The 14,057-nt window shown below is 44.2% G+C and overlaps 1 protein-coding gene across 1 annotated transcript in view; it reads left to right on the forward strand.

Moving 5' to 3' along the window:
• LOC143976079 (la-related protein 6-like) overlaps positions 1-13,659 on the forward strand; it is a 53,677-nt gene extending 40,018 nt beyond the window's left edge. The window contains exons 4-5 of the mRNA XM_077478553.1: positions 1,082-1,292; positions 12,131-13,659. Of these exons, the coding sequence (XP_077334679.1) occupies positions 1,082-1,292; positions 12,131-13,189 (1,270 nt within the window). The 3' untranslated portion in view covers positions 13,190-13,659. The remainder of the gene's footprint in view (positions 1-1,081; positions 1,293-12,130) is intronic.
• Positions 13,660-14,057: the final 398 nt, after the last annotated feature.

Genomic DNA, 14,057 nt, shown 5'->3' on the forward strand with positions numbered 1-14,057 from the left:
TTTTTTTATTCCCCCCCCCCCCCCCATAAATGGGGGGGGGGGGGGGGGAAGGAATCCATAGTATTGGATGCTATTAAAATGTGGTTAAAGCTACCTTATTCCCTGTAGTGTTTGGCAAGTGTCAATTTGCTGACATTCTCCAGAAACTATAAAGGGCATACGGATTTGACCACTTCATTTTTATTTGTCCTGTACTATGAAGTTTAAGTTCACAGAACCCTAAAAAAAAAAAAAAAAAAAAAAAAAAACTTGGCGTTCCTATATCTTCATATGGCACAATGTAGACGCGCTACCCCCTGGGGAGCTGTTGAATTGTGGAATGTTGTCTCTTACCAGACCCATACTGGATCACATGTTCTCTAATTCAGCAAAAGGCCAGTTAAAGTCACAGGTTTAGGAGATGCTATGGTTAACTTACAGGAGGTAGGAGTGGTCTCTTGTCGTTCAGTCTGCTCTCACTAGGCATCCAAATCACGCCTCTCCCTCCCCAGGGTGAATGTTCCAAGTCTCTGAGGCAAGGCCTTGTACAATGTGCAGTCTGTTTCTGTTACCCGATTGTGGTCAGCTATGGCAGGGTTCTGTTAATCTAGAAGCCAAGTCTTTCTGACAGCCCTTACTAGCTTTTCACTGTCCCTCATTTTGCTTAGCAATCTGCAAATACCTACTTCTTTGTTGCATCAGCCAACCACGATCTTCCAGGATTGATTCAAGATGGCTGCCACCTGCACTGGAGGCACTTAACAGACAACTGTTGCAAAGTGGTCTACTTAAAAGTAGTGCTGCACTTCTGCATTAATACTTATTGAGTTTAACCCTGTTCACAATGCAGAAGGATAATACATCAGCAACAAAGGAAGACGTTCCTCAGCAGTTATCGGGTACAGTCCAGGTTACACCTAACAAATGCATTGCCCTGATAGACTGCTGAGTAAATGGTGAGAAGCATTCTGCTGCTGTAAAATTGAGGTTTCTTTTGTGTGTGTGTGTGTGTGTGTGTGTGTGTGTGTGTATGTGGTTTATTATAATTATTTATAATATATTAATATATATTATAATATAATTGTGTTTATTTTTTTTACAGAAGTTTCTGTGATATGACTGAAACCTTAGATGAGGACTCCTGTGAAGGTGATTTGGGGATTCCTGATGTGAAGCTAATTGAAAAGATTGTAAGTCAAGTAGAGTTTTACCTGTCGGATGAGAATTTGTCTCGCGATGCCTTTCTGCTCAAACATGTACAGAAAAACAAGTTTGGTTTTGTCAGCATTAAATTACTTACGTCTTTCAAAAAGGTGAGGATTTTTTTTTTTGTTCTCAATCCATTTTGCTAAGGAATGACAGTTTGTAAGTGGTCAATAAAGTAGATGGTTAAAACTTCTATATAAAAAAACAAAACAAAAAAAAAAAAACATTCAAACCGCTTTATTTATTTTTTTCACAAAGTTGGTGTTTGTGAAAATGAATTCTTGTTGACCCTAAAGCGGAGTTCCACCCAAAAGTGGAATTTCCACTTATCCGGTTAAAGGCTTCACTTCCCGTGTTGTGTTTTTTTTTTTTTTTCCCCCCCCCCCCCCCCTCCTTTCTGAAGATCTGGACAGGCAAGTGTCCTTATTTTAAAATGGTTGTAAACCCTTACAAACCACTTTGACCTACAGGTAAGCCTAGATTAAGGCTTACCTGTAGGTCCAAGAAATGTCTCCTAAACCTATAAGGTTTAGGAGATATTTACAAAAGACAGACACCGCAGGCGCACTGGGCAGGCCGCAGATCTCGGCGATATTCTGCTTGTGTTGGCTCCCATGCGAAATGCGCGGGAGTGACGTCATCGCGGCTCCGGTAAATCACAGCGCCGGAGCAGCGAGGCCCGGAAGTCACTCCGGGATACATGGCAGCTTCTAACATTAGGACGGAGGACCGCTTCGGGGGCTTCGTTCTCGGGTAAGTTATTCATAATGAGCTAGTATGCTATGCATACTAGCTCATTATGCCTTTGCCTTGCAGGTTGCTCCCTCCTTCTCTTTTTTTTTTTTTTTTTTTTTAAGCTGCTGACTTGTATAAATCTTCTTGGAAATTTTTTTTAATTTCATTTTCCAGAGAATATGAATAACAGTTTTTTACTTGGCTTTAGCCAAACGCTAACCATATTTATTATCAATCAACTGTTTACTCTTTTTAAAATTGTAATCGCAACAAACTACCAAATGACCCTGATCAAAGGTTTACATACCCCTGTTAATACCGTGTGTGGCCCCCTTTAACATCAATGACAGCTTGAAGTCTTTTGTGGCTGAGTCTCTTTATCTCAGATGGTAAAGCTGCCCATTCCTCTTGGCAAAAAGCCTCCGATTCCTGTTAATTCTTTGGCTGTCTTGCATGAACTGCATGTTTGAGATCTCCCCAGAGTGACTCGGTGATATTGAGGTCAGGAGACTGAGATGGCCACTCCAGAACCTTCGCTTTATTCTGCTGTAGCCAATGACAGGTCGACTTGGCCTTGTGTTTTGGATTATTGTCATGTTGGCATGTCCCAGTACATCCCATGTGCAGCTTCCTGGCTGAATGCAAATGTTCCTCCAGTATTTTTTGATAACATGCAGCATTCATCTTGCCATCAATTTTTACCAAATTTCCTGTGCCGTTGTAGCTCCCAACCCCCAAAACATCCGTGATCCACCTCTGTTTCACAGTAGGAATGATGTACCTTTCATCATAAGCCTTGTTAACTCCTCTCCAAATGTAGTGTTTATGGTTGTGGCCACAAAGCTCCATTTCTTTTCTTACATCAGGGGACACGGAGCCATAGTAACTATGTGGTTTATATCGGCATATCAGGTGCTGGACACTGGCACGCCCCTTAAGGCGTGAACTTCCCTCATATAACCCCTCCCATTACTGGGAGTCCTCAGTTTTTTTCGCCAGTATCTAAGGTGTTGGGCACGTGTAAGGATGTGTGTACTGAGTTCCACAGACAGTAATCCTTTGCAAGCCATCCTGACCAGATCTGTTCTGATGTCTCTGTAATGGCCTAAATGAACGGTACCCAGGCGTCATCTGAAGACGCAAGGTTTTGCTTGCGAATGCTTTTAAGCTGGTCCCTGGGATCCAGTACTTCTTGGTAGTAAGGCCAATAAGTTTACTGGCAGGGTCTTCTGGCAGGTCCAGGATTACGGGATTACCTGAGTGTACCCCTGTTCCTGAAGGTTTCCTTTCAAGGCCTCGGAGCCTACCGTGAAGGGCGTATATATTGGGCTTTTTATCTCTACTAAAACCCTGCGGCAGAAAGGTAGGGAAGATTTTCTGCAAGGAATCTCACCTTCCATGTCTTATGTTGCTATGTCATGTCTGTGTCACCACAGGAGGCTGTGTTGAGCACTCACCATTCTGATGCTGGAAACAGCAGAAGCTTTCACTCTCCTCTCCGTTCAAGCCAGCTCAGGCCCTCAGGTATGAAGGGGGGGTCTGATCACTTCCTGGGCCCCCAGAGTAGTGGTTTTTGTTCCTTTTGGATGCCAGCCCGCTGCCTCTTTTCCAAAAAGAAAAAATGGAGGGAAAAAAATTTATTTTTTAGGGCAAATTGTGGCAGTTTTACCACCCCCGCCGGTGGCCATGTTGCCAGCACTGATACACTTCCCTAGTTGGAAGGGGCCATATTTGCGTGGGAGCGTGGCTAAACGTCGCCTGACACAGGCCACACGTGGCGGAAGTATCTTAAGCTATACAAGAAAAGATTAAGTCTGGCAGTGGAGGGACAGAGCAGAGTGGTTGCCAGGGCTGGACTGGCCTACCGGGATACCGGGACATTTCCCGGTAGGCTGCCTGCCCTGGGGCCGCTTTTGGGCTAAGCTGTGGCTGCAGCGGTCCTCTCCCTATTCGTCCTCCCCCTCCCCCCCTCTACATGTCACGCACAGTAGGCATCTCACGTGTGTCTCGGAGCTGAGAGTGAAAAGTCCAGCTCGTGTGATAGACGGAACACTGTGTCTATCACATGAGCTGGTCTAGGAGGAGGGCGGGACTTTTCACACAGCACGGCCGAAAGTTTCACACTGAGCTCAGCCATGGACTGTGACTTCACCTGCTGCTATCCTGATGAGACGATATGGGATCGGCATTGTGTATGCTGTTTAAGCTTGCTACCGAAAATATTGTCTAAGTTTTCTACCTATGTTAAAGTCTGTGCTTTTACAATAATGGAGAGCACTTAGAATTGTTTTATTTAATCATGACCAGGATACATGTGAGATTGGGATCTCTCGCACTCCAAAGTGTTTCCCTCTGAAGTGGGAACAAGTGTTTACTGATCTTCCTTTTGGTTCAGGGGTCGCTCCTATGAAGCGAGGGAGCATTTTGCCTGTTAGTTGGTGGTACAAGTGGATCTGATAAAACTTGTGGATTCTTCTCTTTTATGGGTGTTTTGAGCTATCTTTTATTGGGCTCTGGACTGCTCTTAATGATTAATGCCATATTGGACTTTTTATAACTTCATCATATTGATAGCTCTGCACTGTCTGTTTTTACAAATTTGCATTTGGGGCTATGTGAAATTAACCCTTAGAGTTCAGCTTGCAATCGTTTTTTTTATTTCAGTTATTTGTTTGCACTGATTAGTATTTTCTATTTATCCAGAGGATGCGATTATGGGCACGATAAGGCTGCAATGATGGGCACGGTAAGGCTGAAATTATGGGCATGGTAAGGCTGCACATGGACTGGCACAGAGGCTGAATTAATGGGCACTGTGAGGCTGCATGGACTGGCACTGTGAGGCTGAATTGATGGGCACTGTGAGGCTGCATTGATCTCTTGTATCATGTCTGCAGTCTCTGATCACCTCCTGTATCATGTCTACAAATCTTACCATCTTTAGTATCATGTCCTCAGTCTTTAACGATCTCCTGTACCATGCCCACAGCCTCTGACCATCTCCTGTACTATGCCCACAGCCTCCCCCGAGGGCTTTCACACTGGAGCAGTGCGCTTGCAGGAAGTTAAAAAAAAACTCCTGCAAACAGCATCTTCGGAGCAGTGTATTCACTGCTCCTTCACCGCTCCTGTCCATTGAAATCAATGGGGCAGCACGGCTATACCACCGGCATAGGGCTGCTGTAGCAGCGCTTTGCGGTGGTTTTAACCTTTTCGGCCGCTAGCGGGGGTAAAAGCGCACCATTTGTGGCCGAATAGCAGCGCTAAAACTATGGTAAAGCAGTGCTAAAAAAAACGCAGTTTTACCTCTGGCGCCCGCACTGCCCCAGTGTGAAACTGGTCTTGGCGTATTCTTTCTGTGGAAGGCCGTCTCTGATCATCAGAGTCCCAGGTGTCCCCCTTGATTCACTTTTAACTGGAATTTGCTGAAAATGAGGTTGTGATGTTGGGCTGGTATAATAATGCTACGGGGCTGGTATGCCATTTTTTTCCAGGGCTGGTTTTTATTCCCAGTCCGGCCCTGGTGGTTGCTGGCAGGTTTGGTGACACAGGCATATCTTGATTGACACCATTGTATAGCTAGGATTAATAGTAGTTATTGTAACAAAGCCTAGCAAGTGACACCATTCTTTTTCTGGTACTGCCTCTGCTTTTTACTGTAATCCATTGATATGCAATTAGCGGACCTCCAGCTGTTGCAAAACTACAAGTCCCATCATGCCTCTGTCTCTGGATGTCATGCTTGCAGCTGTCAGTCTTGCTATGCCTCATGGGACTTGTAGTTCTGGAACAGCTGGAGGTCCACTAATTGCATATCCCTGCTGTAAGCTATGAGTGACAAAGGGACCAGGAACCCCTCTAAGGGGTCGAAGGGGTTAATGGTATACAACAAACTAAAAACCCTTCCAAAATGTCTCTTCCACCCTGGGTGATAAAAAGAAAAATAAGGCCAGTCAGATGAAGCCGTCAAGGGTAGCACACTTCTGTCCCTGTATTTCATACAGACAGGTTTTTCTTCTACCATTTAAAAGATTATTGCTATGTCTCTCCATAGTAGGACTAAACATAGCAGCAGATTCCCATCTAGTCCTCTGGGCCCTTTTGTTGAGGTGCAGGAGGCTGGGGATCAGGTAGATCTTCCCAAATATTGGAAGATGCTTATTTTCCTCGTCAGAGGATCCTAACAGGGAGGGAGTAGCCGCACAAGTCAGGTGTTGGTCTACTCCCTTACTTAACACTTTTGTTGCCTGCCACAGGCTCTTGAGGTATCTACCTCTAATAGGGTTCATTTGAACCTCCCCCACCTAGGAGTCCATTAAACGGGGTGTCCTATGGAACAAGTTCTGTAGTGCAAATCTGCAAGATGCAAAAAAATAAAAATTCATAGCTATGTATTCTGAATGGGAACCCCCCCCTTCCCCAAGGCACCCCCCCCATGTTGAGGGCACGTGGCCTGGTACGGCTCAGGAGGGGGGGGGGGCTTGCTCGTCCCCACCCCCTTTCCTGGCAGGCCGGGTAGCGTGCTTGGATAAGGGTCTGATATGGACCTGGGGGGGACCCCCACGCCAACTTTTCGGCATAGGGATTCCCCTTTAACTCCATACCAGGTGACTGGGCCAGCGACGCCTCCTTCGCTGGCCCTGGCTACCTGGAGACTCCCTCCAAAATGAGCGGACTTTTCTCTGGGCGGGAAAAGGCCATTCATTTCAAAAGTACAGCAGACTGGCACACACGGCCGTATTGTCCGCCAAAATGCAAGTCCGGTGCACAGATTGGAGTGCAAAAATACTTTCTTAGTCCGCCGGACTTTTGGGTAAAAAAAGTCCGCCGTAGCCTACGCATGGGCGGATTATCCGCCGGACTTTTCCACCTGATTGTTTAATCGCATGTACGAGGCATCAGAGACACCAGAGTGCTGGACACGTAAGGGTGTAAACAGGCATTTCTAGACAGACTGTTACTTAGTAGCAAAAGAACTGTTATTTTGTGTGTACCTCTGCTTGTGCTTTGCACTATGTCTTCCAGACCTACCGTAAAGGTACCTAAGGTGGCTTTAATTGCATCCTCCATCCAGTGTATAGGAAGCGTCCTAGATCCCCCCCCCCCCCACCTTAGACTCTTTACACTCAGGGAAGAGTCCAAGAGAATTATGGGGACAGGATGGGGTTCACTCTACTTGCATGCTACCTCTAACAGAGTTAGCTGAAGGGCCGGTCTCTTCCTTGGGTTCTTTGAAGCCTTTGCATGCATTTCCCATCCACGCATTACTAAAAAAGCTTATTTATACCGAATGGGATCATCCGGATAAGCATTTTTTCCCTTCCAAAGACTCGCAAAGCTCTATGCTATGGAAGAAAGATTCATTAAAAGATGGAAAGTTCCAGCAGTTGATGCTGCGATTTCCAATGTGAAAAAAAAAAAATGCGCTTATGCTTAAAGATCCAACAGATAAGAAGTTGGAAGGTCTGTTTAAAATCCTTTTTTTTTTTTTTTTTTTTTTTTTTTTCTTAGCAGGTACTGTTGCTTAGTCTGCAATTGCAGCTATAGGCATCTGTCAGTCCTTAAAGGACCAGTTCACAGATGCTCTCAGATGAGCTCCCTGCACAACAAGCACAGGAACTGGCCGAGCTACCTAAAGCAATATGCTTTGCTGTAGACGCTATGAAGGATTCTATTCACCAGGCATCACGCCTTGCGTTTTGTACTTGTACATATGCAAAGGACCCTTTGGTTAAAGGGTCAGCCAGCTTAGACGCCTTTGTAAGAACCTTCTAACTAGTTTCCCCTTTAAGGGAGAACGATTATTTGACAATAGTTTGTATAAATACATTCAATTTCCAGCGGAAATGGTACTCTTTTGCCAGTCAAAAGAAAATATAAGCGTCTTTTCACTTAAACTGTTCGGCCTCTGCCATCAGACCAGGCATAAAGGAAAACTTGGGGCTACAAGTCTGCAAAGCAGAATACAAGACCTCCTTATGAAGAGGCATCTCCCCTCACCAAGGTGGGGGGGGGGGGGGGAGACTTCCGATATACTCAGAAGTCTGGCAAAGGGAGATTCAGGACAAATGGACTCTCTCCAGTGTCTCTAGGATACAAGCTAGAGCTTTGAGAGTTTCCACCATCTCGTTTTCTGAGATCAAACGTTCCCAAGGATCCAGGGAAAAGGCAATCCCTGTTGCAAGCATTAGACCGATTATTGGCTCAAGGGGTGATCAGATTCCCAAACAAGAGCAAGGTTTGAGGTTTTACTCAAACCTAATTACGGCGCCAAAGCCAAATGGGGATATCCGAATAAGTCTAGATCAACGTAATCTAAATCTGTTCCTGAAAATCCGCTCCATTTGCATGGAGTCAATCAAGTCGGTCATTTCCATCCAGCAAGGAGAAAAACTTCTGGTGTCCATCGACATCAGATGCATAGCTGCTTGTCCATATATTTCCTCCTCACCAGAGGTTTCTGTGGTTCTAAGTAGAACAGAAGCATTTTCAGTTAATAGCCTTGCCCTTCGGGCTTGCTACAGCATCTCGGGTATTCACTAAGGTATTAGCCTCACCTCTAGTCAGGTTAAGGGCACAGGGCATAACTGTCTTGGCTTACTTAGACGATCTATTGTTAATAGACCAGTCAGTGGCTTGCTTGAAGCAAGGTGTAGCCATCACAAGCAGTTACCTGGAAGGTTTCGGGTTTGATTCTCAACCTAAAGAAATCCTCCTTTAAGCCACTAAGGCTGGAGTATCTGGGCCTGATCATAGACACAGCCCAGAAAAGGGGTGGTGTTGCCTCCCGCAAGGATCAGCTCCATACAGGAGCTGGTGAGGATGATCATGTCGAAGAGAAATCCTTCAATTCGCCTTTGCATGAGGTTGTTAGGGAAGATGGTAGCTTCATTCGAAGCAGTTCCCTATGCTAAATTCCATTTGAAAGTATTCTGTCTGCTTGAAACAAAACGATTCAAGCTATGGACTTGCCAATGTGACTGTCCCCATGAGTGTCCCAAAGCCTCAGTTGGTGGTTACTATATTGGAACCTGAAGGGAAAGGAAAGTCCTTCACATCAATTATCTGGAAGGTAGTAACGACAGATGCCAGACTTTCAGGCTGGGGAGTAGGAGCCTTGCCCATCGACATCCTAGAGATTCCGGAAGTGTATCTGGCTCTAGAAACCTGGACCTTCAGGTTAAAGAATTGTCCGACAATGCCACTGCTGTGGCATGTATCAATCGCAAGGTCACCAAGAGTCTCTCAGCTCAGAGAGGTGAACCAGATTCTAACTTGGACAGAAGAGCATGTCTCATGCCTTTCGGCAGTTTTTCATTCCAGGAGTAGAGAATTGGCAAGTGGACTATCTAAGTCACCGGCAGTTATTCCCAGGGGAATGGTCTCTTCACCCCAAGTTGTTTCAGGCTTTGCCAAAGATGGGGGACTCCGGACGTAGACCTTCTAGCGTCTAGATTAAACACTAAGCTAGTCAACTTTGCATCCAGGACAGGGGACCCGCTCTCATACGGAACAGATGTGTTGGCGACCCCCGTGGGATCAGTTTTTACTGATCTATGCACTTTTCCCCGATTCAGTTGCTACCTCAAGTTCTTTGCAGGATCAAGCTGGAAAGAAAATCGGTAATACTGGTAGCACCAGCATGGCCCTGAAGGTCATGGTACGCAGAGATCGTAAGGATGGCAGTGGAGGGTCCAGGGCTCTTCCCACTAAGGCCAGACCTGCTATCTCAGGGGCTGATATTCCATCCTACTTTACGAACGCTAAATTTCACGGCTTGGCTATTGAGACCCACATTCTGAATAAACGTGGGCTTTCCAGGTCAGTTATCTCTACTTTGATTAATGCTAGGAAGCCAGCTTCTAGAGCTATACATTATAGAGCCTGGAAAGCTTATGTCTCCGTGTGAGTCCAAGGGTTGGTACCCTCGGAGATATCATAGGCAGAATTCTTACCTTTCTACAATTAAGCGTAGAGATGAAGTTGGCCCTGAGTACTATTAAGGGCCAAATCTCAGCCTTATCAATTTTTTATTTCAAAGACTGCTTGCTATGCATTCTTTAGTCCAGGGTTTCATGCAAGGAGTGCTGCAGATTAATCCGCCAGTTAAATAACTCTTAAGCCCTTGGGACTTAAATTTAGTTGTCAGTGTTACAAAAACAGCCATTCGAACCGTTGATTCTTAGTCCTTTTGACTAGGAAGCTGATATTTTCGTTTGCTATATCCTCAGCAAGGAGGATTTTGGCTGCTCTTTTCTTGTAAGGAGTCATATTTGATTATTCATGAGGACAGAGTGGTGTTACGCCCTCGTCCAGGTTTTTTGCCAAAAGTGGTTTCAGGCTTTCATCTGAATGAAGATCTTGTCCTGCCAGGGTTTTTTCCCCAAGACTTTGTTCCAGGGAAGAAAAGTCACTACATTGTCTTGATGATGTAGTGAGAGCAGTGAAAATGTTTTTTTTAAGAAAACTGCTCCGATTCATAAGACTGGTGTCTTATTTCTTCTGCCAGAGGGTCCCAAGAAGGGAAAGACAGCATCAAAATCCACTGTTAAGTGCATTTGGCAAGATATAATTCAAACTTATGATTTAAAGGGAAAGATTCCCCCTTTTCAAGTTAAGGTGCGCTCTACCAGAGCGGTTGGTGCTTCTTGGGCAGTGTCACCAGGCCTCCAGGTCTCAAATCTGCAGGGCTGCGACTTGGCCTTCAGTACATACATTTGCAAAATGTTATCAAGTGCATGTAAGATGGAATGAGGATATCGCCTTCGGGCGCAGTGTGCTGCAGGCAGCAGTCTAAGTCCTCAGGTCGGGGGGTTACCCTACGGGTTGTGTCTCCCTCCCCTCAAGTAGCATTGCTATGGGACATCCCACCAAGTAATTACTTGAGACTCTGTGTCCTATGATGTACAATAAAGAAAATAGGATTTTTAAAACGGCTTGCCTGTAAAATCCTTTTCTTGGAGTACATCATAGGAAACAGAGCTCCCGCCCCTCTGTTTTATGGGGTAAGAGTATATTGCTTGGCTACAAAAACTGAGTGCTCCTGGAAGGAGGAGGGCTTATATAGGGGAGTAAACTTCCTGTATTGGTTATACCAGTGTCAACACCTGAAGGTAGGCCTATAACCCACCAAGTAATTACTTGAGATGCTGTGTCCTATGATGTACTCCAAGAAAAGGATTTTACAGGTAAGCTGTTTTAAAAATCCTATATTTTTTTTCTCCCCAGAAGCCTTAATGTGGGGAAGAGAAAGCACTACAGTCTCTTGATGTAGTAAGAGCGATCCGTCTATTTAAAGGCAACTGCTCAGGGTCGCAAAACAGGTTTTGTTTGTACTGCCAGAGGGTCCAAGATGTGGACAGGCAGTGTCAAGATTCACTATTTTCCAAATGGGTTTGTCAAGTGATTGATCAAGCTTCAGCTTAAAGAAGAAAATTCTCATATTAAGAGCACACTCATCCAGGGCAATTGGTGCCTCTTGGGTGGTGCATCAGGCCTCTCTGGCTCAGATCTGTAAGACCGTAACTTGGTCTTCGGTGCAGACGTTTATCTGATTTTTATCAAATCGATATTAAAGGTCATAAGGATATTGCCTCCTTTTGGGCACAGCATACATTGCAGGCTGTAGTATGAGTCCTCTGCCCCCCCCCCCCCCCCTTCACCCAGTTGCCATTGCTATGGGACATCCTGCATAGTTATTAAATGGCTCTGTGACTATGACTATGGCTCTGTGTCCCCTGATGTAAAAAAAAAAAATAGGATTTTTAAAATTGCTTACCTGTAAAATCCTTTTCTTTGATGTACATCAGGGGACACAGAGGTCCCTCCCTTCTTATACACTTTGCTGGTTGGCTACAAAACTGAGGGCTCCCAGTAATGGGAGAGGGGTCCAGTACCTGATGCACCGATGTAACCCACATAGTTACTATGGCTTTGTGTCCCCTGATGTACATCAAAGAAGGATTTTACAGGTAAGCAGTTTTAAAAATCCTATTTATGTGCAGTAGTTTAGAAAAGCAAATATCCACCAGTTAGGGTTATGTACATATTTTATTGCATGAATACATTGAGTTCTACATGCAACATTGTAGTAATATCCCTGAGTAGTCTAAAAACAGGTATTGTTTACAGACAAACTTATTTTTACTTATCCTGATTTATGCTTTAACTTGCGTGGTGGTTTTTTATTTTATTTTTATTTTTTTCTCAGATGAAGTCCCTTACTAGAGACTGGAGACAAACTTTGTATGCGCTTCAGTTTTCAGACAACCTAGAGGTTAATGAAGAGGAAACAAAAGTGAGGCGAAAAACTCCAGTTCCAAATGCTTTGCTTGGACTTCCTCCCACAAAACTACTGTTGGCCTGGAATCTAGATTGTACAGATAAGACCAGTCTTGTAAAACCCCAGAACTTCCTGGAAACTGCCACTTCTATGTTTGCTTCTTTTGGAATTCTCACTTCTGTACGTATCTTAAAACCTGGAAAAGAAGTACCAAGTGATGTCAAAAAATATTTGGCTAGATATCCTGAGCTGGCTACAAAAAATTGTGCACTTGTAGAATATGAGAACCTGGACGGAGCTCGAAAGGCACTAGAAACATTTAGTGTCAAACAAAATGCCACTGATGATGACAATGGTGTCAGAGTTGTACCAGTAAGTGGAAGAGGGACACGCAAGAAAAGTGGCATGGAATCTGATGAAACTGAAAATTGTGATTTACCAGATAAGAAGTTGGCTAAACAACATGGTAAACTTCCAGTAAAGCTGCAATACGCTGAGGATGCTTCTTGTTATAGCTCATCAGAATCTGACAGTACTCCAGCTTCTCCAGTTTTGGCACCTCGTTTTCCTTGTGCTATGAATTTTGCAAGCCCAGACACTTCATTCAACCCAAGTTCTTTCAGTAGCCCTCGCTCTAGTCCATTATTGGCACGCAAGTGCTTCTCTCAACCTTATCACAGCCTTTCTCCTTTGGCTACAGATCATGGGAATAGAGTATTTTCTAGTTCTGGGACAAGCCCAGAAAAGTTTCGGCAGCATTCTAATGACAGTGGGATTTGTTCAAGTTCTTGGGTGCAAAGACGGAAAGCTGCTGCTCACAATCTGTGTTTGGAGAACAAGTCTGTGCCTTGTAGCCCTCTAGCACTGAAGAAGGCTTCAGTCTCCCATGGGCTTCCCAGCGGGATACTTCGCCTTCCACATGGGCCAGATGGAAGCAGAGGCTTTCACAATAGCATTGGTAGAGGGAAACTCGTTCTAAGGCACTAAGCATTACATTTTTTTTTTTTTCTTAACTGTCTTGTTACTATGTTTACTGCATTTTCTTTCTTTTGGACTTGGGTGTTTGAAGATCAACTTTCGATGGGATGCACTTTCAGCTCTCTAAATCCTTTTTTATTTGTTGCCGTTTGAATGTTCTCTTCACATGTACAGTATGTAAAGCATGCCTCCTGTAAAAGTACTCATGCAAACAGAAGTCAAAATTAGAATCCATAGCTTAAAAAAACTTATGGCAAACAAAGGTTTCAGAATTTACTTGTAAATGATTGGACAGTTGTCATAGAAATGAATGACTTTCTGATTTGTGACGATTTGAAAGGTGTAGCAATTTTTCCTAATATAAATATATAATATATATATATATTCCATAAATATTTCCAGGCAGTTATTTTAGTAAATGGGCAAAGATTTCCTTTGTTATGAGTTATGGATACAAAATAAAATGTGTAACTTTCCAAGTGTGTTTGATTATTCTGTTTAGTCAATCCTTAGAGCAGATAATTAGATGTGTTAACTGCTATTCAAAACTTCTGCTGATAGTAGAAGCAACTGTTCCCTTTAGGTTGAACTCCAGGAATTCAGGTGTGTGGTGTGTGTGTGGTGTGTGTGTGGAGAAATGCATGTGTATTATGAATGAAGCCTAAGTACCTGCTACCTTGTGGACTTCTGGTCTTTACAGCTGACAGGTTTATTGTGTTAAAGGAAGATGGCTCTGAAGCTGAATGCTCCATTCTCAGCTTCTTCAAGTGTAGTTATTGCAGCTATGGCTGCCCAATTAACAGAAGCCTTTGTATTACATAAACTCATTCACAAAAACTGTTTTGTATGTTGCACTTCTCATCTTGCAGCCCCAAGT

Source organism: Lithobates pipiens, unplaced genomic scaffold, assembly GCF_037356315.1.
Source record: "Lithobates pipiens isolate NorthernLeopardFrog02 unplaced genomic scaffold, aLitPip1_a1.2 Scaffold_13, whole genome shotgun sequence".
NCBI classification, from domain to species: domain Eukaryota; kingdom Metazoa; phylum Chordata; class Amphibia; order Anura; family Ranidae; genus Lithobates; species Lithobates pipiens.